The sequence below is a fragment of the Ceratosolen solmsi genome, unplaced genomic scaffold (assembly GCF_000503995.2).
Source record: "Ceratosolen solmsi marchali unplaced genomic scaffold, CerSol_1.0 scaffold1, whole genome shotgun sequence".
Classification (NCBI taxonomy): domain Eukaryota; kingdom Metazoa; phylum Arthropoda; class Insecta; order Hymenoptera; family Agaonidae; genus Ceratosolen; species Ceratosolen solmsi.
This window is the reverse complement of record NW_011948415.1, coordinates 2393875-2421510: the sequence shown is the minus strand read 5'-3', so window position 1 is coordinate 2421510 and position 27636 is coordinate 2393875. Positions and strand designations below refer to the sequence as shown.

General features: G+C 36.3%; 2 protein-coding genes across 3 annotated transcripts; one reads left to right on the top strand and one right to left on the bottom strand.

Annotated features, from left to right (window-relative positions):
* The first annotated feature begins 21 nt into the window (after nt 1-21).
* Nucleotides 22-8966, top strand: LOC105368573 (uncharacterized). 2 transcript variants are annotated; one of them, XM_011507605.1, is made up of 5 exons: nt 22-258; nt 3192-3604; nt 4289-4705; nt 4906-5283; nt 8377-8966. In XM_011507605.1, exons 1-5 carry the CDS (start codon nt 25-27, stop codon nt 8801-8803), a joined length of 1869 nt encoding a protein of 622 aa, XP_011505907.1. In that variant the 5' UTR covers nt 22-24; the 3' UTR covers nt 8804-8966. The 2 variants fall into 2 exon arrangements, with proteins under 2 accessions (XP_011505907.1, XP_011505906.1); XM_011507604.1 differs by having other exon boundaries at nt 4286-4705; nt 8377-8965.
* A 153-nt stretch (nt 8967-9119) lies between these two features.
* Cad74A (cadherin 74A) lies at nt 9120-21175 on the bottom strand. The gene is made up of 12 exons (XM_011507603.1): nt 20866-21175; nt 19478-19749; nt 18353-18517; nt 16856-17294; nt 16288-16523; nt 15145-15669; nt 13965-14532; nt 13225-13781; nt 12610-12918; nt 12174-12468; nt 10107-11751; nt 9120-9603 (listed from the first exon to the last, which is right to left on the bottom strand). Exons 1-12 carry the CDS (start codon nt 21173-21175, stop codon nt 9399-9401), a joined length of 5526 nt encoding a protein of 1841 aa, XP_011505905.1. The 3' UTR covers nt 9120-9398.
* Nucleotides 21176-27636: the final 6461 nt, after the last annotated feature.

Sequence of the window (27636 nt, the reverse complement as noted above, 5' to 3'; positions counted from 1 at the left end):
TATAATGTAATTATCAAAGTGCCAATGGTACGAGCGAAGAACACCAACAACATTGGCGAGACGTCATTGCGGAACGTCGTCACCGCTCCGGAACGGGAAGCCCCGAAGGATATGTTCCGCATTGGTCGAAGATCAGCTGTCAGTACGTCCGAGCTTGGCTTATATTCCGATCATAGCGACAATTACAGCCGGAGCATCTACGGGGCCGCTGTTCGCAAATTTATTATTGGAATTATGGTGGTGGTGTCGGTAATACTGGTAAGTGAAGCATCACGGTGACGAGGAGCGTGATCGATCGCCTCGTTTGCATTAAACGGAAGCACGATAATCAAGCGGGAGAGAGAGAGAGAGAGAGAGAGAGAGAGAGAGAGAGAAAGTACGTCGCTGTAGAGCCCTCGCTGTAAATGGAAGCGCTAGGAACTTTGAAATAAAAAACAAAAAAACAAAAAAACAAAAAAAAACAAAAGTTAAAAAAAACAATGCAGCATTGGCGAAAGCTCGCCCGCGCACTCGTTCGCTCGACCATCGAGCGTCGGGCGAATTTTCACGCTCGTCGCTCGCGCGCATGACGGCCCAAGCGGCACGACGTTTCCCTCTCCCTGACGATACTCCTCGTGTTCCACGGGGCGTCAGCAGTTTTCCTTTGTGCGCGCGTCTACACGTTAGAAAGGATCCGCGGCTAAGGTTAACAACTGTTTAATTTATGCAGCTTCGATTGAGCGCTCACCCGCTCGTTTTTACCGCATCTCTGCAAATTATCTCGACTACGATTAAAACGAGGAGGGAGTGGGAGAGGAGGATTGACGTTTCTCTGTGATTCAGCGGCGGTGTTGGTTGCCGATATTAATCGTTCTGATAAATCCTATCTTTAACCAATCGATCGAAATAACACTTTTGGATAGGAGGGCTCTTGTATTATCGATTAAACCCTTTAGAATTTGGCATTTACGGTGACGTTCGGCTTTCACGGTAAATGTGTTAAATATTTAAAAAATATGTTAATTTAATAATCGCTTAATGTTCAATGCTAATATTATAAAATTTGATATTTTTGTCCCTTTAATTTTAAGATGAAATAAATCAACTATTATGAACTAAAAAAAAAAAAAAAGAAAAAAAAGTCGATTATTAAGGAAGCCCGCGTAAATATTTATATTAACGTTGTGAAATTATTCGGATACTTTCTTAATTCATAAGTATGGCTATAATTAATTTCTTTTAAAACTATCGCTAAAAAAAAAAAATACAACGAGTAAAGATGATTTACATAGATGTAGATAGCGAAGAAGCACAAATATTCCATAAATTTAGTCCGTTCGTTTAACATTCTGTGCTTTTAATGCTGAACAGTATCATTATTATTGTTGCTATTATATAAATATAATTTTATATCATAATTGCCAAAAATTTATTAATCAATGAGTTTTATCACATGATTTCTTCGTTTTGATATTGACGATAAATTGTTTAAACAACGGACTGCCTTAATTTATTTCTTTCGCACAATACAATAAATGTTTATTATTTAAAAGTATATGTCGTTGTAATAAGACCGCTTGTTTTTAGCGACTTTCCCAAAAAAAAAAGAAAAAAAAAAATTTGTGCAATTATGAAAAGTTTCCTAAAACTTTGGCAGTCATAAGAATATTCACATCTCTATAGAGAATGCGAAACTTACTGTTGACCGAGAGATTGGACGCCAATTTTTGCTCACGTGTGCAAACAATTGCTCTACCCATATCGCTATCGCTATCGTTGTCATTAAATTCAGACATTAACACTTATTACCTGGCAAATACGATCGCCGAATGAATTACATCTCCGTTATATTTTGTCATTTCGGCAAATAATTCAAATAATTGAATGCCTGCTGATGTCACGGCACACTACAATATCATACAAGAAGAATATTAAACTTCGTATATGAATTAAACTAATTAAATACTCGATTTAAAAACACGAATTCTATTCAACATCAAGGAGTGTTACTGAAAGAAATTAAGTAAAAACGATATTTTGACTCGATATGATATAAAATTCAGTTAAAAATCGTAGGTACAATTTTAATATGGGATTTTATTAAATTACCCGTTCGTTGTAAATCATAAAGTTTATATTATTTAGAAATAATAATATCTATTTATAAACACTATGCATGTTCAAAATTATCATAAAAATAGTAGTGAGTAAATCAATTAAATCTAAGTATAATCATCATTGAAGTTTTTTACGAAAAGATCGGATCGAGTCCTTAATATTTTTATCCAATACTTAATAATACTTTACATTAAAAAATACAATAAAAATGAAAAAATTACAACCATAAATATTGTAATCAACACATTGGCCAATGAATACGTGCTTGTGTAAAAGCCTATATGAGTGAATATCGATTTGAAATTAAATTCATAATTTAATAATATTTTAATTGCCAATAGACATGATAATGTGTAATAAAAGTATATTCACTAAAATTTTAATCACTCATGAATATTGATTCTAAAAAATTTCTTCAATGAAATCTATTCGCCAAGCGATTGCGTAAATGAAATTAGATATCACATTTTTTTGACTTTATCGATACAACCATTACCGTAGATTTTTATTCTTAATTGTGTGAACACCTGCAATTATCTGTTTTTCAATTCTCGAAAGTAAGATTGACCAATCACGTTTGTAAGAATTCCTTTGGCATTCTGAAAAATATATATAATTTAGAAAAGCAACATTTAAATAAAATTTTCAATATTTGCATTTATTTATTTTCAAAATACTTGAAAATTTTACGTGCTAAACTACTATTAAAACTCCTATATTACTTGAAACAATTGTACTTAAATTTTCTTATGTAAATTATTTTACTATACGTAAATGTGTAAAATATTTTTCTTAAATAAAATATTCTAAATTTATGATGAATTTATGTATGCAATTATTTCTAAAGCGATAAATTCAAAAACTTAAAGCCCATATTAGTTTCTTAATTTAAACATGTTGGCCAAATTTTACTATACGCATGATTAAGAAATATAATAAAATATAATTAAGAATTATAATGAAAAAGTCGAATGTAATAACAGCCATTGCCAGTATTTGAGCATCAATTGCGGTTTTTTTTTTTTTTTTTTTTTTAAAGTATTCAACGAAAATATTACAAACTATCCTATTAGATAGACTAAAATAATTTTCAGATTGGTATATTTTTATACGACTTTGCGTCGACTGCATCGATCAATAGCAAAGTTAACCAGGAAACGAAGCACATTTACATTCTGCAGAATAGCTTAAAAAAAGCAAATAATGGTACATTGAGAAAATCAGGTGTTACTCTCGCCCCGACAATATACATTGTCAACAGCAGTCATGCGAGCATCCTCGAAGATCGTTTAGACGACGATCATAATTTGGTTTATAAGGACATTGAATCGTTGAGGTCTCGCTCGGAGAATCTGACAGTCGATGATCTAAAGCCAAGATCACCGAATTTGCTGAGCATCAAGATCCCCAATGGAAAATTAGATCGGTTGCAATATAGAAACGAGGCGTCAAGGAATCAGCAGGACCAAGGAACGATCGACAATCATGCCATGATGTATCGTGTTAGGTATTATATCATGAAATATTGTTATGTTAGTGCAATGTTTTTAATGTAATGATCATTCATAAAGTTATTGCATCGTTTACTGCATTAATTCTCTTTTCTTCCAGTCAATTTATTTTTTAGGCTATCACATTTATATTTATATATACATTTATTTATACATAAACGGATAAGTAAATGCTTTTTTAACAAAATTTAACCAGCCTTTTTAGTAAATGCTTTTAACACTTTGGTAATTGATGATAATTTATTAATCGTAAACGATAATTGTAATGTTAATATCTAAGAAAAACTTCATTATATTTGATATAAAAAAAAAAAAAAAAAAAAAAAAAAGTTATATAATTTATTTAAAAAATTTTATGGTGACTACTATGTATAAAAACAATTTCTATGATTGTTTATTCCACAAATTCATAATCTATGGTCTCTGTATTTAATGAATTTTCATTATTATCTTTAAGCGCGATTGTTTAATCTGTAAATTACAATTAAACTTATAAAATGATTTATACATTTAATTAATAGATATTTGTGATATTTCGTGAAATAGTTGTTAAATCATTGTCTAAAACCCATTTGAAAGGAAACCCTAAAATCATGAACGAAATCATTTTAGGATCTTTTATATTTGAAATTATGTATTATATATAAAAGAAAAAGGTTGATGGTTTTTTTTAATAGTAGAAGCAAGCTACCTTACTCCGAGGAAGATAAAGCAAAAAGTAATAACGACTATAATCAGCGAGCAACTCCATTCCAATTCGAAATGAAAGGTTCGCCTCCCGCATCCTTAAAACGTCAGAAATATCCTCAATTGACTCAATACCGATATCCACATACCTCACGAAATATTCAAGATATCATTAAATACCTTACAAGTGAGTCCAATACACTCAATCGAGGCGTGAAGTTCACAGGACACTATGTTGGTTCAAAAAAGTACGATATCGATAGTGGTCATGCGAATGACTATGGTGAAAGCACAATGAGAGACGGAGCAACGAACGATCAGAGAAGTCTTACTTACATGTCCGATCCTCTTTATAAATATAAACCAAAATATCCATCAGATGTGAACCTTTTGGCAACATCAAATTTGCGGTAGGTTGCTATTAGTTTAGTAAATAGTTATATTGAAATGCCAATTTTCGTTCAGATTTCATTTTTCGTCGTTGCAGCTCTCTTTAAATGTCACTGTCGCTTACCCTAATACTCTTATACCGAATTAATCATTAAATACATATTCACAAATATTCACTTTATTAATAACAAAGACTATTTTCTTCAATATGAATATGCAGATTTTCACCAATGGACACATATACGTACAAACCATATTACGACCCTAATCATCATCGGCTAACTTCAAACAAGCAGCCCATTTATCATGAAACACAATATGATAATAGCGGCTTGTACACGGTCAATAGTTACGTAAAAAAACAAAAACCGAAGCCATTCAGTGTAATGTTGGATATCTATCCGATTACTGATACAATGGAGCAAACGAAAAATTCCGCTTCCAATGGAAAATATTCAGAATTACATGGAACGCACTCGCAATCGTCATATCCAATATCCATGCAAAATGAACAACATCGAGTACCGGCAGACGAGGAAAAACATCAAATGATTCTACATTTAAATCTGTATCCGAAAAAGAAAATTAAAGCAACCAGGTAGTTGAACTTTTATTATTCTATTATACTCATTCCAATTAAAATTAAATATTTATATTAAAATTGAATGGCTAGATTTGAACTAAAAACATTTTTGTATAAATGCGAGAAAAAGACGTTTAGCTTAAAATAATATTTTAATAAAAATAATCGATAATTAATTGGCATTTTCTATTGATAATGATAATTAAAGTGTGAAAAATTATCTAAAATTTTTATATGTCTGATAAATAAGAGCGGCATTCGTTCAAAAAATATGAATTTCTATATCAAAATATATATAAATAATTATAGAAAATAATTTTAAAAATTCATTAAGAAGTTATGTGCAACCAAGAATTATAAAATATGACATTATGGGGATTATTAAAAAAATGAAAAAATGTTGCTTAGAATGTTTTCTAGTTTTAAGAAAATAATTTATAGTGAGTATTAATATTTCAGTTCGTGGCTACCTACACAACTTTCAGGATAATTTAAAATTAAAAAAAAATTAAATATTTATTTATTTACACGCTTCTTTTAGACCTTGAACTAAGAGTTTTATATAATTTTAATATTGCTGAAAGCAGTGGGAGTTGAAAGTGAAAGTTTATCATTGTCGAATCAAAGTATGAAATGTAATTAATTAAATAATAATTCTTTCGAATTTTAATCGATTTAATAAAATAGTTTTTAAATAATCGTCATTACCTTTTTAAACGAGATTTTTTTCTTTCAAACAAATTTATTTTAATTTTTTAATACTAATGTCATTCAACATGTTTTCTTAATACATATACTTTCGCAATTTCGAACTTAAATTTATCCTTAAACTTTTTTCACTTTATCAAGCATTCGCTGTGTACCTTTTCGTACAATTTGATCTTTTCAATCAGTCGATAATGCGATAAATAAAAAGAGTTGTTTTCACTATTGGTAGTAATTAATAAATTTTAACAATATAAATTACGGTAATAATCGAAGTTATAATCAGTGCTCGATTAGAAATTTGCCGCTTCTACATGCATTTATGAACAAATTTTTATCGATGAAACATGTCAAAAAAACTCCAAGTAATTTATAGTACACTTTTACAAACATCTACGTACTGTCAATGATAATAAAAAATTACTCGCAGTATGTAAGAAGATATTTTATCGTATCCCTTACAATGTACTGCCACTGTCTATGTGCATGAAGCGAATCTTGAAAGGTCGAATAACCCAACGTGTGAGGGTCTGTATTTTCCACGCTGTTCATTCCATCTATAAATTGAAAAAATTAATTTGCCATTCTCACGGCACAACTGCACGTAACTCTTTAAATATATTAAATGAATGTCGAATTTTGTATGTCCATTAAAATAAATGAAATAACATATAGTAACTCAAATTACGTATAAAGTATATTCATACATCTATATATATATATATATATATATATATATATATAAATCATTTTCACGTTGCTTAAATTTTTCACACAAAATAACGATTAAAGTATGTTTAAATTGGAAAATTATGCCTTTAATTATCTAAACAAAATTATCAAAATTATTATAATGATTTATCAATTTGAATTTACTTCATCTATCTTTATTAAAAATGTGGCACGATGTATATATGCATAGACATATTAACACTTTCTTTTATTGATATAAACTTACAAAAACTTTTTAAACATAATTAATTCGTACGAATTGAGCACGCTTTAATGAAAAAGAAAAATTGAGCTTACTTGAAATTTGATCAATAATTAAAAAAATAATGTCATTAAAATACATTAACAAGTATTTTAAATTTAAAATCATAACATTATTATTATTATTATTATTATTATTATTATTATTATTATTATTATTATTATTAACATGATTAAATTATAATGTAACATTATTTAACATAAGTTTCCACCGGCTACTATTAAGTCACAAGTGTTTAATGAAATTTTAAATATAACGATATAACCCTAATTGGATACACAAATGGATAGTTTGAATTTTAAAAGAATTTATCCTTAATAAAATAATAAAACATCGAGAATGTAAACGTACAAATAATTTTAAAAATACAAATAATAATGATTAATTGACTTGTTTATTTGGGAAGAGTATATACGATATGTACCGACATTGAATCTGATTACGATAGTCGCGGATGACTTTTTATTTTTACGATACTCAGTGAACATCTAACGTACGTTGGGCGCTTACCATGAATCCTTTCACCAAAGTAACAAAAAAAAGTTATTACACGAATGGCATTTTACGATATTTCAACTGAAAAAAAAATTCACCTCAACACGAGGCTACGAACTTTGGTCATTTCTTGCGATGTTCGTACCTTCACCAACGCTACGAGCAATATATCGTGGACTGTAAGAGTATATGTACTTTCACATTTGAAAATGAAAATTATAGAATTACTACTGTAAAGATGTATTGCACACTAATAGAACTAATAGAATAAGTTTTTGCAATACGTGTATACTTATACGAATTTATGAAAGATATTATAGCTTCTTCGTTTGTAGCATTTAAAAAATCGAGAAAACGTCATATTAATTGTCACTTTAGAGCACAATTAATTATTTGATTTTTTTTTTTTTTTTTTTTTTTTTTTTTTTTTTTTTTTTTATGACGGAGTGTTATGACGGAGTGTTAGTGAGGCTGTGGTGCAATAATATCTTTAGAGTTGAAAAATATAAGCTGCTGTCCTCGAGTGTATCGGATGATGTCATTAAGTACAGATGAATCAAGAAAAAATAATCTTGCTCGAAAGAGAAAAGAGAAGCGCCGATGTTGCCGTAATAGATGCCGCGCATACCAAATGATTCGCGCATTGCCCGAGGCTAAAGAATCTCCAAAAAGAGAAAAGAGATAAAAGAGGCTGGGAACGCGCGTATTGGCTCACGTGTGTAGTTGCGTTTCTTCTCTCTCACTTAACGTCATGTGTATTGATCAAAATGCCTTTAACAAAACATGGACGATGTTTGCTTATTTGCTGGTTAAATTGCACGTATATTGCTTTTGATTGTTGACAGCGAACGTATCATATATCATTACCTCGCCTACTTTCAGTTTGCCAACAAATAAATTCTTATCTATTTCAGAAACAGTGCTATAGAAAGATCAGAAAGATTTCCAAGAGACGGCGGTAAGCGACCGTTCGAGAAGATCATGATTCCTTTAGATATGATAACTAAGAGATTAACGGACAATGTGGCTATTGAAAATGCTAAATTATATGAAAATAAAGATATTATAGAACCCCTGGAGTTGCGTTACGAAGAAACATTGTTACAAGAAGCACAATCAATAACAGAAATGCAGAAGCCTAAAAGTAATATAATTATTGGAGCTTCGACAATTCGTGGTTGCAGAAGCGATTGTAATGTTTCAAATACTACTGCATTATTAGTAAAAAATTCTGTAAATGAAATCTCAAATTTAACGAATGAGAATTCTCCGACTTTCAGAAATATCAATACTGTCGACGGATTACAAAGATTCGCGAATAGTTTGATTGCAATTGATTAAATATAGTTAAATATTAATGGTTTGTCTATCTTGTTAAGTCACGTGCACTTATTGTTAAATCATTTATAAATAAAAACAAATAAAAATTGGCTGAAAAATAAACACTAGAAATAATGATGTTTACGTGGTGAATAGAATTTGTAGGAAACAGAAAAAGTTGCGTGTAATAGTAAATTTTCTATATTTCACAAATTAAAAATGTAGTACATTATTTCGTACTTTCGATATATTTTTTTCATTTTTTTTTTCTTCATTTTTTTTGTTTTCATTTTTTTCTCTTTTTTATACACAAATACATCTTCTTAACTACAATGATAAGGATGTCAACCTAATACGCTAATCATTTCTCGTAAATTTAATTATTTATACATGCAATAAATATACATTTTCCATTAATTTCAAGTTCCTATTTGAAACACTTAGTAACTTTTTCTCACAAGCACCGAAAATGGGCCAATTAACAGTCTCAAATCAGTACGAATTGGCACGCATTCTTTAATTACGTTGTTGGCACTTTTGATAACACACCGATCAAGCAATTACGACTGTTTCCAGCGTCCTGTGATTAGTTCAATTTTCTCTCGGAGAAAGTCAACTACGTTCTTGAAAGAGTGCTCGGATGATACAAAGTAGCATTTCCCCATTCATATGGCCCCTCGTGATGTCCAATGGACATCATTGTACTTGGTCCCAGTGTCGTGTGGGAACCGGAACTAATCATTCCGGGAGCAGAGGAAACGTAGCTTAATGTTGGCCGTGGCTGATCTCGTAGTCGCGCGTGTTTAGCTTGTTTTTTGTACCTATTTACAAAATTTTGCATTAATATTGTACGACAATAATGAAAAGTAGTTCCGAATGTTAATTAAAATTAACACTATAATTATTTACTAAGTCATGAGAGTGAATATCTATATATATATATATATATATATATATATATATAGAAATCGAGAGAGAGAGAGAGAGAGAGAGAGAGAGAGAGAGAGATGGGGTAAAAGATTCATTTTCAAAGACACATTGAAGAAAGAAACTGAAATTTCTAAAAAAAAGAAAATAAAAAAAAAAATCTTTGAAATGAGCGACAATCAAATAAAATTACAGCGTAAATAATTGAATGTGCTGTATCGTTAGTCCGTTAAATTGCATCTCCAGTTAAAAGAAGTGAAAGGCCCCGCTAGTTGGCATTCAAATAAGATAATACACCGCTTTATAATCAGTGACTGATACGTGGCATTGATTGGCCCGAGAAACAATGCAAGACCGCCGTTCTCGTATTAAAATATTAATTATCAATTGCACTTACTTGGAGTGCAGGCAGCATATTGTGAAGCTAGAAGTTATTGTGGCTACGCCAATTAACGTTGCAATAACCAACACCCACATCTGGGTCGCAGAAGCATCAGCTCGTGCAACGGTAGCCGCGCAATTCTGCACTTTCTCAACATGAAAGGTCTTGTAAACTTTCTTGAGCTCGTCGTTTTTCGAGTCGGTTAATAGAGCCTTCATCTCGTTTAAACTATAGGACTCTTTGCCGACCATCTGGAAGCAGGAACTGGTCGACGAGAAGTCCAACGAGTTGTCCTCCTTCGAGTAGAACTGCGTGTCGTAAACGTTGACGGATATCGGTAGCAGCAAGGCATGCTGCACAGCTTTCTCGAAATCCTCGAGTTTCCTCCGCACCTCGACCGGCGGCTTCGAGAACACGAACTTCAGCATGTCTCGATCTCGCAATAAAAATATTCGCAGAGTAACGTTCGTTTCACGCCCAGGCAGAGCGGAATTATTGGCCGAAATGGGAATTTCCATGTAACCGTCGGCATAGTTCGCGAGTGAGCCAGTCGTTCGTATCTCGCCACTTCGTAAATTTAAGGCCAAAGGCGGCGGTACCGAGCTCTTCGACATCGACTGATCAACGAGGGATATAAACGATGCTTGGCCCATGATATAATCGATCGGCAGAGCATCCGAATCGGCGTCTCGAGCTTCCAGCGTTATCAAGCTCGTGTCGATGGGCACATTTAGTCGCACCCCAATCGTAAAGTTATCTTTCTTGAATCGTGGCCGATTATCATCGATGTCGACAATCCTTACGAGGACCTGCCGTTCCGTTGGATCTTGACGATTATACGGCTTCGGCACGGCATCTAAATATCGGCTCGAATACTTAAAGCACTTGACCGTTAGTAAGTGCTTTTCCGTCACCTCCCTATCCAGCCTCTCGACGGACTTGATAACAGCGCCGTTATCGTTCGAACGCTCAACGGCAAAAAGACCAGCTTCGTTGCCGTACGTAATGGCATAGTCGATCATACCATTATCTCCGATATCCTCGTCGATGGCCTGTATGGTGCCGATCTTAATACCAATCGGTGTTTCCTCTTTCACGCTGAATTCCAGTGGCGGACTGTAGAAAGTCCTTTTGAAATGGGGCTTATGATCGTCTATGTCCAGGATCTTGACTTGGAGGATGCGCGTCGTTTGTTGGGGTGGCTGTCCAAGGTCTTGAGCCACTAAAATAAGCGTATAACTATCCTTCGTCTCGCGATCGAGCAAATGCCTCGTGGTAATGAGGCCAGTCAGGTCATTGATATTAAAAGCGCTGGCATCGCTGCCAAAGTTACCGTCCTCCAAGAATTTGAAAGTTATCTTGCCATTAGGGAGATTGGGGTCGTCGGGATCGGATGCCACGACTTGAAAGACGGGGCTGCCGATGGTGGAGTTTTCAGCGACGTATGCAATCTCGTCGAGAGTAGGCCTAATGAAAAGTGGGACCCCGTCGTTGCTGACTACGTCGCCGATGTACAATGTGAGAATGACGTCGGAAAATAAGACAGGATCACCAGAATCTTGGGCGCGAATGCGCATGTAATATGGCTCCGTTCTTCCCTTTCCCGTCAATTCCCGATTCGAGATTATTTCGCCAGTTGTATGATTTATTTTGAATAGGCCTGAAATTTATAAATATATATATATGTGAATTTTCATATTATTAAGTTGTTTTTGTTGTTGCAGTTACTTTATTCTCTCAACTTAAATTAGAACTCTTAATTTTAAATTAGTTAATTTGTTTTTTGTTGATATTACGAATATATTGTACAAAGTAAAAATATTTTTAAAATATCAAGTGCAAGTTAAAAGAAAATCATATGTGTGATGCTGTTGTAATCGATAATAATTTAATCCTTATGATATAATAATTGAATTATTATCCGTAAAAAGTACGAATAGCCGTAACGAAGAAAAAAAAATCCCTCGGTTGTATAATTACAATTAAAGTATGATATTTTCTACTGAAAATACGCAAACGAATTAATATATATTTATTGTTTAATTTTTAAAGCCCAACGTCCTAACGGATAGCATAGCGTACCATTTGCTTCGCTCTCGTCGATAATTTCAAAGTGAATTTGCCCCCCGGCACCTTCATCCAAATCACTTGCCGTTATATTCACTACACTGATGCCGGTTGGTGCATTTTCCGGTATAACTGCAGTATAACTTTCTCGTGGAAAGATCGGGGCATTATCATTGACATCAAGAACATCGATTACTACCAATGCCCTTGTGGATATCTGCTCTGCTCCTCCTTCGGGCACGTCAGACGCAACCGCGTATAATCGAAGGGTCGACTGTCTCTCTCGATTTAAGATTGTATTGTTTGCGATCTATTTGAAAATGAAAGTAACGATGTCGTATGTAAAATAGCATATTGTTAAAGATCTATTAAATTACTTGAGTTCAATGGGACTTGAGAGAAATGAACAAATACAATACAAATACACTTATATTAGATGATAATTACTTACTCGAATGCTGCCAGTAATCGAATCGATTTCAAATAAATTGGCATTTTCTCCGGTCAATGAGTACCTAATGATTCCGTATCCTCTTTTAATTTCTATCTCCGAATTGGCACTATCGAGATCCATGGCTTTTACGGTTAGTATTACTTTTGGAAACTTGTCTGACTCCAATACGGAAATCTTGTAATCTTTTTCCGTAAAAACTGGGCTATTATCGTTTATATCTTGAATGCTGACGATCACATTTGCCTCTGACATCCGTCGAGTAATTTCATAATCTCTCGTCAAGGCCCTCACTTTAAAGCGAATTGTCTGAAAACAATAAAAACAAGTAATTTTAGTTAACAATGCGTGAAATGTAAATTAGAATACAATACATTTGTCGCTCTCAAACTGTCTCATCAATTCTTTATAATTTTAAAATTACACGAATGATCGATCGATTTTATTCGAAGGGTACCGTTAGACAAGATAAAAATTGTTCTATATCCCAGACGAACTATTCCCTTTATAAAATAATCTCTGTGATAAACATGCTGGCCTCTTCTACAGAGAAATTTTATCGAGTAACGCAACTTGGTATTAAATTTCCAAAAATCTCTTCAACGAGACACGTACCTTCTCTTCCAAAGATTCATAATCCAGTCTCTTGTTTAACACGACGTTACCACTCTGCACACCAACGTTAACGTAGCCCTTATCATCCTCAGCCCGAACGAGTTCAAACCTCTGCACGGGATATCCTGTCTGTGGCTCCTTAGCCGTAAGCATTAAGAGAGTCGTACCTAAGGGCTGCTCCTCTGGCATGGTCACTCGAATCGTTGGATTATTCACTGACCAGCCAATGTTGGTGAAAGTCGGATTGTCGTCACTGTATGCTTGTACATACACAGTTACGTCAGCTCTCGCAAATTGCTTATCCTTGTTAACGACGGCATTTACGTCTTGCGCCTCGACTGTCAGTATTATGACAGCGGCTGTTTGATAATCGAGTGCCTGGTTTACGGATATGGCACCGGTTGTTCTATTGATGCGGAAGGCTGTTTTGTAATCGTAAATGCCACTCTTAAGAGCGACGCCAGTTTTGTCCACTGCTTTAATGGGTTCGACGATGGAATACTCGATTTCCGCATCCGAATCTGGATCCGTTGCCGTTAATTTTAAAACCATCTCACCTGCAAGGAAATAAATAATTACACCTCAGCCTCATTTATAATAATTATCTTTATATATATATATATATATATATATATATATATATATATATATATAGCACGAGAAGACGATAGTATCGATATCGGAATAATAGGATAAAAAGATGGTTAAGGATACATGGGTGATAAGAATACTGGATTTACCAATGGCAGCTCTCTCCGAGACGTAAATGAGGTGCGTTGAGTCGATGAAGACCGGAGGCTTATTATTCACGTCGATAATGGTGACGGAGACAGTGGTCGTTGCAGTTTCCCTTATCGGTGTTCCTGAGTCGATCGCGTACACGATGACCTCGTACTTGTCTCCGCCGGCCTCTAAATCCAATCGGGCATCGGGTGAAACGCTTATCAATCCAGAGCTCGAGTTGATGACAAAATTATCCTTAGCGCCCGATCTTATCTGATATTGTAACAAATTGTCCCTCCCGTCCGGGTCATTGGCCATGACGCGTATGACCTCGGTACCGGCTGGCGCATTCTCGAAGATTCTCGTCCTGTAGGAGCTCGGACCGGGAAGACTCGATTTGAAATTGCCTCGGAAGATGGGCTTTTGATTACCAGGTACGCCGACGCGCACGTAGATCTTCGCCTCGGTGTACTTGGCCGGTGAGCCGTAATCCGTCGCGCGGATACTCAGCTCGTAAATGCCCCGTTCCGTGTCACTGGAGCGCACTGGACTTATAATGCTCACTTCGCCCGTTTCAGCGTTTATCTAAAATGTTCAGACTCGTCTATAGGATTTGTATTACATGTGCATATTTTAAGGCTACTAGAACGAGGAAATAAATATTCGACATTCTCGAGTAGATTTAAATATTTATCGGTAGAGCCGATTAGGGACGAATGATAAACTACCGTTTTAATGGCTATTTTCAAGAATCTAAATAAAAGTCGTAAAGTCATCGTCTAGGGTGTATTTTATATTCACTTAAAATATTCGCAAATATTAAAATAATGTTTGTGCAGCTAGATAATACCAAGTAATATGATGGACTTTAATTTACTTTTACATAATTCGTACGCTAAAATGTCAATTTTAGATAGTAATTTCTTTTAATAGTATACTCGATAGCAAATTTATAATGCCCATTTATATCGATGGAGATACGGTTACAATGTTATAACGTTGAGTGTTGATACACAGCACAGCTAGCGGTACAATTCAATAGTTTATCAACCTAATGCGCTATTGATTAATGGCCGAATATACCATAACGAGCTTTGTCATTTACAGGCCCGTGATAAAACATTTGGCGTCTACGTTAAAGAATAATTCTTGACTAAAAGATTTTTCAACGAGAGATCGCATCAACATTAGACTCACCTTAAACACGTTGTCGTTCATGCTATTGTGACTTATAATGGAGTAGCTGATCTTGCCGTCGCCCTGCTGCGGTCCATCGGCGTCCGTAGCCTTGACGAACATTTGAGGATCGAAACTCGTCGCGCCCTCCCTGACTATTCTCGAGTATTCTTGCTGCTCGAAAATCGGCTCGTTGTCATTGACGTCCTCGAGCTCGACGAGCACGTTGACCGTGGTGATCCTGCCGCCTCCGTCCTTTGCCTCCATCGTTAACGAGTACGACTTTTGCATCTCATAGTCCAGTGGCTTGATAACGGAAATTCCGCCACTCTTGGCGTCGGTGCGGAATTTTTCGGCGCCAAAGCCGCGCAAGTTATAGGTCAATTCCCCGTAGGAGCCACTGTCCGCGTCGGTCGCTTGCACATCCCCGAATTTCAGTCCGATATCCGCGGTCTCGAGCACGAAGAGTTTGTAGAGAGTCTGGGAAAACTCCGGACTGTGATCGTTTGCATCGATTAAATCCACGCGCACCGTGGAAACAGCAACCTGAAAGTAATAGGCATCGATGCTAATCAGAGCATTGTAATTAGATAAGAAAATAAAGCCGTTCGTTAGCTTATATAAGTTGATGAAACATTTTTCATTCGGTTGCTCCATTATCTTATTAGAAATAGTCATTGAGTTACATAATTCACTGTAATATAAGCATTCACATAATATGACATTCGTTAATTTGGGATTTAATTAGTTGAGAAGACTGTTGAAAGGAAATTATAAATTTACAATTCCTTACTCCTGCTTCTCACGCAATGGAAAATATTTCTTTCAGCTGTTTAATTAATTAACGATTGTTGTTGATTGTTGTTATTTAAGCCAGATCATAAGAGCAATCTAGCACATTCAATTGTAAAATACGAGTCAACGTACGCTTCATCTATACATAATAACCAAACGGTATTATAATAATCGAATTGTACACTTTTATTATAATTCAGAATGAATCAAACAAAAACAAAAAACAAAAAAAAAAACAAAAACAAAAAAAAAACAACAAAAAAAAAGAAATAAAAGCAAAACAAAACCAAACAAAAATATTGAAGGTTTGAATAGCAAATAAAAATCATAATAAAATAATTATTTACTTTATGGGCAATGAATACTCACAATCTCTTCCTTAACCAAAGCTGTAACTTCGAACTCGAGATTTCTATTGCCAGGTATATCGTAATCCAAAACATTTGGATCTTTGGATCTAATGACTATTGGAACTCGGCCTTGGCCAATTACCGGACTGATGGCAAAAGCTGCACTTATACCGGGATAATTGGGCGCGTCTCGCAATGCTAACTTGTACCTTGCGTTTTCACCGACATCCTCGTCGATCACAAACATATTCAAACCTGTGACAAAAATTCCTTACTCCAATTCGCCTCGCAATCAACAACTATCGATACTACAATGAGCCTTGATACATACTCTATTAAGAGATTTATTAATAAATAGGGGCCGTGGCAACTTAATGTTGCGTAGGATAAGTTAACAATAATATCAATAATAGTTGGAGTTTAAGAGCGTTAAGGCAGTGCGTGGATGTAATATTTTGTTTGTTTTTTTTTTTTCAACGCGACAGTGCGTACCATTATCCATGAAATTACGCATCCGGCTCGCACGAAAAACCCTCTCCTTACACGATAAAATACGCAAGCTGAGTGAGTGGAGGGTGATTACGCACCAGGCAGGGGTGTATCGGTGCCGATGTTCTCCGATATCTTCAGATGAAAGAAGTCGTCGTTGAATTTTGGCGTCATGTCATCGACGTCCGTCACGACGATGGTGACGGTGGAGGTGGTCGTGTCCGCTGGAATCTCGTTGTTAATTAGCTCCGTCGCTCTCACCTCAAAATTGTAAATGCTCCCGTTCTGCAGAATACTCGGGTCCTCGCGGTCGAGGGACACGTTGGTGGTGATGAGGTGACCGATTGTGAGGTCGCCCTCGTGGTTAACCTCCAGTCGGAAGTGACCCCGGTCGTCCTGCTCGAGGCTGAGCAGCAACGATCTGGATTCGCCGGTGTCGCCGTCGCGCGCTCGGATACTAAGGATCGTAACACCCGCGACGCTGTTTTCTGGAAGAGCCGCACTGTACGGCGCATTTATAAAACTCGGCGGCTGATCCTGCAAACAGGATTTCAAAGTATTTTAAAAACTTCCGCTGGCACTTTCTGTTCAATGATTAAGACTGGCTCGTAGATTTTCATTATTCATGCTACTTATTACAGCGATTGCTATAAAGAATGCAACATTTATTCAATGAAATTCAATGAAACACATTCGAAGGAATGTGCGGTAAAATGTTTTGGCTACCTCGCGATACTAAAGCTAAAAAATGAAATGTCAACCTATAACTTTACAACAATTTTCGCTATAACCTTTCGTTAGGACAATCTACGTTACTTTTCGTTAAAATTCATTAACTAATATGAATTAGTAGGCATAAAATTATTAATTCTTAATGACGCGTATAATTGCACATGCAGTAATGTAAATTATTTATATTACCAATATTGATGTGAATAGATGGACAAAACGATTATGATTGTCTGAGCTAATCGGCATTATTTGACTTTAATAATTCTTGAAAATACAAAATATTCGACTGTGAGATTCTCCAAGTTGTCACTCCGAGTCTCTCAAATAAATTTTAATTTCAACCGTCTTTCAATCAAAACCTCTCAACAAACTAGCGTTGCTTAACACAACACCACAATTCATATAAAGTTAAATTTATGTAAGATTACAATTCATATATTTGATAAACGTAATTATCAAATAATAAAACTATAATTTTTAAATAAATATGTTATATAGACAATAAATAATAAATACGGCCAGTTTAGTATAATGGGTATGGAAATAATTGTTTTTCATTTGTTTTCTTCTAAATTGTATTAATTTTTGATAAAGGTAATATTCATTACATATATATTAGAGACTTTCTAATAGAGAGAATTGACGGTAATTTTGAGCGAATAGTCTTTTACAAGTCATTATATACAAGACTATAAGAGTGCTCGTTAATTTGAAAGTAACGATTACGAATTATCCTGTAACGTAAACAATGTTAACGAAAGCATTTTACCTTACCAGTTACATATACGCATTAAGTATTTTTTATTAATTACATGCATATTATTGAGAACATAGCTCGAAATTATTTTAAAGACTGTCTGTACCTGCACATCCAACACGTCAACCGCAATCGTTGCTTTCGCTTGCAACCTTTTCAGCGGATCACTGGCTCCGTCGATAGCAACTAAATTAATGAGATACGAGTTTCTTCTTTCATAATCAAGTGCTTCCGTTAACGTGATTTGCACGTCGTACTTTCCTTCCGCTAACTGAAAACAAAAACAAACACAACAACAACAAAAATATTGCTCGTAATCAAACGAACGCTAAATTCCTTGCGTTGGTATTTTAGGAAAGAAAGCTGATATTGCCATTGTATCCAGGACGGCATTTTCGCTTTCCTCCAAGGAAGTTTGATTTTTAATGCTGAGAGCTTAGAGCGACTAATAGCAATATTTATAATATTTACAGCTTACATCCGCATAATTATTACTTTTGAAAATCTATACCTTCGACAAGGGGTAGAGATGAATTTAAAGAATCTTTTATATCTGCGAATAAAGGTAGCGCGAGTAGATAAATAAACCAAAGACTTTCATTAAAGATAAAGATAAAGAATTTTAAAATTCCTCTCTTAGCCATTTGATTTTTAAGAATTTTTATCTCATTCTAACAATTTTCGTGGCACTATCGAATTTCATAACTCAGCCGTCATTCAAATTTTTTTTTATCACGAGTATCCTGTTCGCATGCGGGTGCACATAAATTCTTACTTTATCCGAGCGACAACAATACGCAGTAACAATACGTGTAGACTACCGAAAAAGAAACTGATTTAATTTATAACAAAATTGTCTTTTTATAATCTAAAAAAAGTAGACTCTGTTTAGCAAATAATTGAATATTAACGATCGTAATTGAGCCGACTCTCCGGTATTATATTACATATCACCTATACACACTTGTTAAATACACCGAATTATTAATAGCGGGACGTCGTGCACTCGACATCCCTTAACTCGACACAAAAAAAAAACAATCCTGCGAATTAAATAAAGTAATTGCGTAAAGCGATGAGCAGTGCTGCCTTGTTACATCGGAGGGCTACATTTAAATCGTCTAAGATGACGTTCGAGTCTACAATTCTGCTCAATCATCAACGAATAGTCGTGGCTAATGATTATTATCTCGAAACTTCGGCTCACTAGCATCGACTGACGCACACTTACCTTCAAGGTGGATACGGCAAAGACGCGGCATGCGTCGTCGTCCCGACTCGCGGGTACGCAGCTCGCCACCACGTCGGCGTTAACGCCCCCGTCGCGGTCGGTGACCGTGATCGTCCCGGGCGCCAGTAGGAGTCCGCCGACCCGGGCGCTCTCCGGCACCCGAGCCGCGTATGGCCTGCCATGGTAGACCGGGCCGTTGTCGTTCTCGTCGAGGACCGCTATCTCGCGGCGCAGCGAGACTGTATTTGGCTCGGAGCCCGCTATGCCCTCGTCTGCGATAAATGGAAGGTGACAGACTGCTGCAGGTATGTCGTGGTCGCGGCTTAGGGGAATTAAAGGGACTCGGCCGGCCGACCTCGCGAGCTCGATCCCCCATGCTGGATATTATTGGATCATCGAGAGCACTCGATCTCGCTACTCGCAGCTTCTCTTTTCCGTCTCTCGCTTGATTCGTCCCGCTATCAGATTTACGATTAACAACGAACGCGGAAATAATGTATATTATTTCCCGGCAAAAAGGCTCGTTCTGCAATGGCGTCATTCACGATTTGTCATTCGTTGATTTACAAGAGCGCCCGAGACTCGGTAATTTGGCCACTTTATTAAGGAGGCCCCGACTGCAACGGATTTCAATCGATAGATAAAATGCACATTTTGCCGTAATGGACATAATTGCGTTTATTATTATTATAACCAGAAAGAATGATTTCGGTGTTGAGCGCGTTTGAAAATTGACCGAACGAGTAGAAGACAACTTTCTCTTAAAATTGTCTTTGTCTAATTTTTCTTTTACATTACTTATTAGGAAGAAGGAATTGAATTGCAATGTGGCTTAGATCGAAGTAAAGTGCGTGCAAGCATTCGTTTATCAAATTCCCTTGTTAAATCATACTTATTTGAGTTTGAACGTCTTTGCGACTTTCATCTACGCTAATCCCTTCGGTGCAATAATTTATTATCAACTTAACATAAAAGTGCACGAATTTCCCAAATTTGAAATAATCTAAATTTATAATTAATGGCAACTTTGCTAAATTATATAATCGTTTGAATTTTGAAAGTGAAGGTCGAACAAAGCAAGCCCACCGCTTTTAACAACTTCGATTCGATCTATTGTCTTGTCAACATCAGCCCGCGCCGTCATCTTGCATCATCGATCGAACGCAAATAGCCGTTGCATCCTTTTTCTAATCTCGAGAAAATATAAAGACTGCTGGCGGACGGGTAACGAGACATTACAGGCGGCTGCGGCAATTCGAAATGCAGAGAGCGCGAAGGATGAGCGTGGAGCCGCTCGTAAGAAAAATCGAAGGATTCGCCCAGTGAATGGCTCTAGTGCCGCGCGACGGTCGATCACGCGCGCGTGGGCGTGAGGAGAGCGCACGTACCGGTTATGCTAATGATGACCTCGATGAGGTCCTGGGCCTCGCGATCCAGGGGCCGCCTGAGGACGACGACGCCGGTCTCGCGGTCTACCGTGAAGTGCTCGCCGCTGATGGAGTAGTGGAGCCTCGAGCCCTCGGGATCCTCGGCCTGGAGAGTGTAGACTGGCGCCCCGGGTGGCGTCCCCTCGGACACGGCTAGCCGAGCCATGTCCCCGCCGTGGACGAAGTGGGGCGCCCGGTTTATCACTTGACTGCTCGTGGGGACATACCAGCAACTGGCCAATACGAGGAGCAGTGGCCACCGCGGTGGCATCCTCGTTCGCCTCATCATCCTACGGCATTAAACAAGTCCACTGAGATCTATAAAACTGATAATTTGCAAACTGATTCAAGGGTGTGTAGATCTTTGGCGTGAAAAAAGCCAGTGCAGTGATTGGGAAATAGAACCTTCGGTGAAAGCTTGAGTATTTTCATCATAGGCGCATAAAATTTCCTATTTCATATTGATATGCTACGGCTTATGTAGGTAAAGTGAAGGTTGAATATACGTTGAGATCGTATTATAATAAAATTTTTTGTCACGTGTAGTTATATCGTTGACTTTAATTTTCATAATCGCTTTCTCAAGACTGCTTGTCGACGATTTAAAACTTTGATTGTCGTGAAAATTTTGTCATTTTGTAGCAGTTTCTATGAAAATGTGACTTATCACGGTAAAATTAATTTTAAAAATGTCAATACTAAAAATATTTTCGCTCAATATTGCACTGTAAATAACTATGGAATATAAAATTGTAAAACTTAATATTGGTTTTTCTTCAAAAAATTTAAATATTGACAGGCATTGAATTGTTAAATTAATTAAGATTTATTAACCAATCGACAGTATCGACGTATGCCTATAAATAAAGAAATTATGATGAAGAAAAACGCTTAATCGCAACAAAAAAATAATCTATAACATGCAGTATAAAAATTTCAGTAAATTTTTCGATAAATAGCATGTTCGGTAAAAGAAAAAATTCTTCAGGCCCAGTTAACTATACATAAATTACTAGTAGACATCAGCCATAAACTTTAGAATGACCATTAAACATTTTTTATGTTGCATTCTATCCAAATATAATTAATTGTTTAAAATTCATAAAATCGAATAACGAACAGTGAAATATAATACGTATATTTAACGGTTCATTATAATGATAATTTATTATATAATTAGAAAAAAAAAAATATTGTTATAAGGTGTATGCTCTATTTATTAAAATATCTGGAAAAACAAAAATTTACTATAATATACAAGAATTTCATAGTGAAAATATCTTAAATTTCATTCAAAAGTATATTCAAAATTTGACATACGTTCATTTAATTAAAAATATGTTTATCCATAAAATATTTGTATAATTAATATTATTAAATAAAATTAATTTTCAATCGTAGCGATAAATATCGTAAATTTAATTATGTATATTATATTAACGAATATAATTATATGAATTAATTAATTTATATTCAACAAATAATAAAATTATTTAAATTTTTGTCAAATTGATTAATATGCGTGCGTGTATACATTTATTTATTTGCTATTTATTTATGTATTTTTACAACAAGTTTTATATACATTTTATTATTTCTAAAATCTAAATAAATGTTTTAAGATCAATAAGAATATTTGTCTATCAAAGTAATATTTATGAATTCGTATGGATTGTACATGATTAATGTAAGGGTGAGTGGAAGTTAAGATTTCAGTTAAAATCCTTTTGTTGACGACCGTTTATAGTATAATATCCTGCAAATTATCTATATTTATAAGTGTTATTCGGTAGAATGGATAAAACAATCGATAATATCGATCGAGTTAAATTGAAATCGAGTCCAATGTCATTTATTTTCGGATGGATTGATCAATTTATGCCACGATGAATCCAAACGATCAATTTCAATTTTAGAAACTTATACAATAGGACATTAATTATGTACTTTATGAAATATATTCATTGATTAATTACTTTCTATCCCATTTATTTTGCGTCCTGAAAGAACAATAACAGATAGTATATTGAACGTGGAAAACCGAATCTTAATAATTTATTTTAATAGTTTTAGGAAGCCGTTACTTGTTCCACTGTCATCTAATCAAGTAGCTCAAATGCCATTTAACGCGATAAAATTTACTAATCTCCAGAACGTTTAAATAATAAATAATCCATTAACCATCGCATAAGCGACGCTTGCCCGTGAAAATACGGAAAGACGAAGCGATAAAATTGAACTTGGGCGTTTGAAAATTATTGCAATAGTAGAAGCAGCAGGATCTTATGATTTGCTCATTATCGGCAGCTTTCTTTGCCTCCTAACCAACTTAAATCTCAACTAGTCCATCAAACTACGGAAGCTCGCCTCCGAAACACAGGGCTCGAACTTTCACCGCACCATGTCCTATCGATTTCTATCTCTCTTTCTCTTTCGCCGTTCGAGGGTCCGCCTTCCGGAGAGCAAGCGCAACCTCCGCTCCGGTTCCTTTCAATAACGAGGCCGATTACGGCAAGAAGTACACGGGCCTCGTCGATAAGAACCCGTACTTTCTCGCTCGCGGCCCAACAAATCTGATGCCGCCCGAGCGAAGGTTGCGTAATGGCGCCATTGCCGCGCGGCGCTCGCCCGAACTAAGTGGCAAACCGCGTTAGCCGTCGACGCGCGAATAATACGCGGACGCCTCGCGTCCAAATAGCCAAGGCTCGCGCGAACGAGGCTAATCAACTTTGCCGCGGGGGTGAGAGGAGAAGGAGACGCTCGTCCGTAAGCCGGGCCTCGCGACTCACTCGGCGAGTTATTGTTCGGCCCTCCTCGTCCACCGGGCGAATGATAAACTTTGTAATTATAGAAATGCGAAAGCGGTTATTAATTACGTCCTGTTTATTTCGCGTCTCAATTAGACGCGTCGTTCTTTTTCTTTTTATTTTTTTTTTTTTTATTTTTTTTTTATTGCAGATTTGCGTACTGTTGAGCAGGCGTACGGTAAATGTTTGTGGAGACAATGATTATGTTTGCCGAGGAGCAGTGATTAGAGAAGCGGTTAACACGAGAGAGCTAAAGAGATTACGTGCCGGCTGTGTAATTGCTGTAGGATAACTATTTTGAAAGTTATTAAAAAAACTTGATTTTAAAAGTCTGATTAAGACAAGATGTTACGTGCATTTGGCACGAATGTTTCCGCCTCTAAAGCTAAACTTGCTGCTGCCACTTAAGCATTGTGTTCAAAAAGCTGATAAAATAAGCTTAAGAGTACGGGAATTGCCGATGTGTAAAAATTCCTTGTAGTAAGTTTATAAAGTGACCGTATGAATGCACACATTACGAATTCATAATCAATGATATTATAATAATAAGTAAAATATATATGTATATATGCATTTTTTTTTAATTTTTTTTACAAGTATGCTCTTCTAATTTTTGTATTCTTGGTACACTTTAAGTTCGTATTAAAACACGTTAAACACCGCGTAGTTTTCAAGGGTGTAAAATTACATATAATTTCGGAATATTTCTAATGTCATGCGAGAGATAAATGAAAGAGATATTTTTGGATTGGGTCGAATTCAGTTTAAAATACAGTTTAAAGTCACGATATGACTGTCACGTTATTATTAAGAAATTTATGGAAAAAAGCGAAATTCGACTTCATTCCCAAAAATTCTTCATAATAATGATATAATATGTCGGATTGTCTTTGTATTCTTGAAATAAATATTTTATTATTGTTTACTCTTTGGACCATAGCATTTACGAACTCAAGCGTGTACTTTATGTATATTTTGTATTCCAAAATGATGTATACTTAACGAAAATACTTATTTTTGATTTATTTTTATAAATATTAATATACCAATATGTAAAACATTGTTTAATCTTATTGATTTATTTATTTTGAGTACATATACCACTTTATACGACTAAAACTAATTAATAATTGTATAATGGAAATTCGTAGATTTAAATTTTTCAAACCATCCATATTTTACACTTTACTAGCTTTAAAGATTGAGCAAAAATCAAGATATTATGTACTTTGAACCAATTATAGATCAACTAATATAAACTGATTATAGATTTATTGTTGTTGTTCTTACGTCACGTAGCACACAATGGAAGAGTATATGAAACGCAGTTTTTTTAAATTTAATAGAAGGTATTTGCCTTTTAATTGGCAAATTCTTGACAGGTACAATAATGATAAATAAACAAATTGGACAATCAATTAAAAACTACGACATAATTAATTCATCGTATATAAGTGAAAGCATTGTCATTATTAGCATTGTTTTAGATTGTCAAATTTATATACAAAGCAGCGAAAATATTTCAGATAAGTTAAGCTTATTTAATTTAAACTTAAGGATTAAATTTTATAAGAACTAATCGCGTAATAAATAATATTATATTCTTCGGATTCATATGAAATTTATTTAAGCACTTTTAAAGTATCGGATTGCCACGGTTATTATCAACTTGGTGAATTGACAAATATAAACAAACAATCTTTACCCAAGACTTTTTAATAATTTTACTCGATACTTTAACTTGAACTATTTCATTGGAGAAACGTTAATGTAATCGTAAAAAATGTGTTCTTTGATTGTCAAAAGTCTTATTATTAAAAAAAAAACTAACGACATATAACGCAATCCTACGTGAGATGTCGCTGTCTTAATGATTCGAAGAAAACAAATTTCATAGCTTATGCTTTCTATGCTAAGCGACTGTTTGTATAACATAAATGCTATGTAAAATCAATGTCGGTTCATTCGTCGCTAAAGGAACTTATGCAATGCCGATTTCGTAGATTAAAAAGATGAAAATTACGATGATAAAATTATTTCAAAACTACATTATGCTTTATCATCGTCGTCTTTGAAATTATCACGAATAAATAATGCCTTAATAATGCAATGAATAGACTATTATGGCGATTAAGGCGAATCCTCGATCATTTGACATTATGGGGAAGAGATTATTTATGAAATATCGAGTAGTGACCATATTATTTGTACTCAATAGCCACAACTCTTATAAAATGTTCGTCGGTCTCGGTCTGCTTTCATTTACAAAGGAAGCCACCATTAATATGCGATATAATTTCAACTATTTGAGAACGCGCTAAAAATCATGAAACGCTGTACGAGTTTCGTATGAAATATAATTCTGAGGTCATTGTTGACCTGGAACTGGTTCTACAAAAATAAACTCGATTATAATTGTTATGATTATAGGCTACTCACTTACAAAGCCATATGCAATCTGCTCACTCCACTACCTTACTTAAATACCATATTTTACACTAATGACAAATAGCTTTAACCGTTAATAAGAAGATTCGCTAGTTTTTATGATGCAGTCGCTGAGGAAAAAGTTCTTCCAGACTGGCGTAAGACTTCCGACGCATTTTCAAGCCCTCGTTTTCAATTACCCCAAGCAAAGCAAGAGAACTGCAAACGGGTCAGCAGTCAAGCGCTAATATCGAAAAATCTTTACGGCTCTGCGCGCTCGCCACGAGCTAGGGCCGCGACTTCCGCAAAGGCCACGGAATTCAGACGGCGCGGGTCCGCGTAGCGATCGCCTACATTTCAAAAAAAAAAACAAACAAAAAAAAAACAAACAAAAAAAACCGATTAATCCGTAATCCGGGATTTCGATTAATTAGATCTCGCCCTGGGCCAAGACCGAAACTCGGGCTCAACCGTCTCGAGGTGGACTCGCGCGGGCATTGAAATCGCCGCGCGCTGAGGTCAAGAGACGCGACGAGACTTTTCGGCCGACGAACCACAACGTGTCCGCGCGCAGGGGGAGCGGGCCGCCGTACTAGCCGGCGCAAAAACATCGGGCCCCCGGCCCTTGCACGTCCCCAAGTCGGTAAATAGTCGGTGAAGAGGGAAGAGGCCGTGATTCCGCGTGCACGAGCGAGATGATACATGAGGTGTAGAAATATGGGGGGGGGGTGGGGGGCGGGGGGGGGGGGGGGGGGGGGGGGGGTGAACGAGGCTCTGGTGCGCGAGATCCGGGAGTCGGACAATGTCGATGTTGAGCGCAGATGCGAGCGAGATGGGAGCGCGCGGCGCACCGGGATATAACTGTTAGCCGACCGGTCGCTTGGCTCACTTAGCTACTGCGGCCGACCTAGTGCACTCGGGAAGAGCCGTTAGGTCGGAAATCAAGAGGCGCTCACCTGCCTGATACGACGACTCGGTAAGGGCTGCGAATCCTCCCGGGCGCAGGCCGTCCTCGCCTCATCGTCCCTCCGCCCTCGCACTTTCACTGGCCACCTTCGGCATAATGTCACGGGATCGTGGCAGGCTCGCTCGCACGCACGCGCGCCTGCGCTCCTCAGCTCGACGTAGAGGGACCGGTGCCTGACGCCTCGAGAGTCCGAGATCCTGTGCGAGCCGCCACTACGGCCGACCTCGCCGCATCGCGTACGCGGTAAGGTATGCGGGCTCCGTTCGCCCGCTCCTAGGAGTGGAAGCCCCGTCGCCACGAGGGAGGGATAGGAGAAGGTGGAGGAAAGAGGCCGTGTGTATATGTATGAGAGAGAAAGAGTGAGCGAGAGGGAGTGAGAAGGATGTTGGGTGAGGAGAGGGAGGGGGACGCAAAGAGGTAGGGGCGATTTGGAACGGCAATCGCGCGCGCACCTTTGTATCCCGCTCGGTGAGCACCTTTCGTAGTCCCGTCTCTCTCTCTCTCTCTCTCTCTCTCTATCACACTCTGTCT

Excerpts from the sequence above, each read along its gene's own strand:
- LOC105368573 (XM_011507604.1), top strand. The coding sequence starts at position 25 with ATGGTACGAGCGAAGAACACCAACAACATTGGCGAGACGTCATTGCGG. Across the intron at positions 259-3,191 it reads TGGTGGTGTCGGTAATACTG|ATTGGTATATTTTTATACGA; the intron begins GTAAGTGAAGCA and ends AATAATTTTCAG. Across the intron at positions 4,706-4,905 it reads TTGGCAACATCAAATTTGCG|ATTTTCACCAATGGACACAT; the intron begins GTAGGTTGCTAT and ends ATGAATATGCAG.
- Cad74A (XM_011507603.1), bottom strand. The coding sequence starts at position 21,175 with ATGCCACCGCGGTGGCCACTGCTCCTCGTATTGGCCAGTTGCTGGTAT. Across the intron at positions 19,750-20,865 it reads GGTCATCATTAGCATAACCG|ACGAGGGCATAGCGGGCTCC; the intron begins GTACGTGCGCTC and ends CATTTATCGCAG. Across the intron at positions 14,533-15,144 it reads TGAACGACAACGTGTTTAAG|ATAAACGCTGAAACGGGCGA; the intron begins GTGAGTCTAATG and ends TGAACATTTTAG.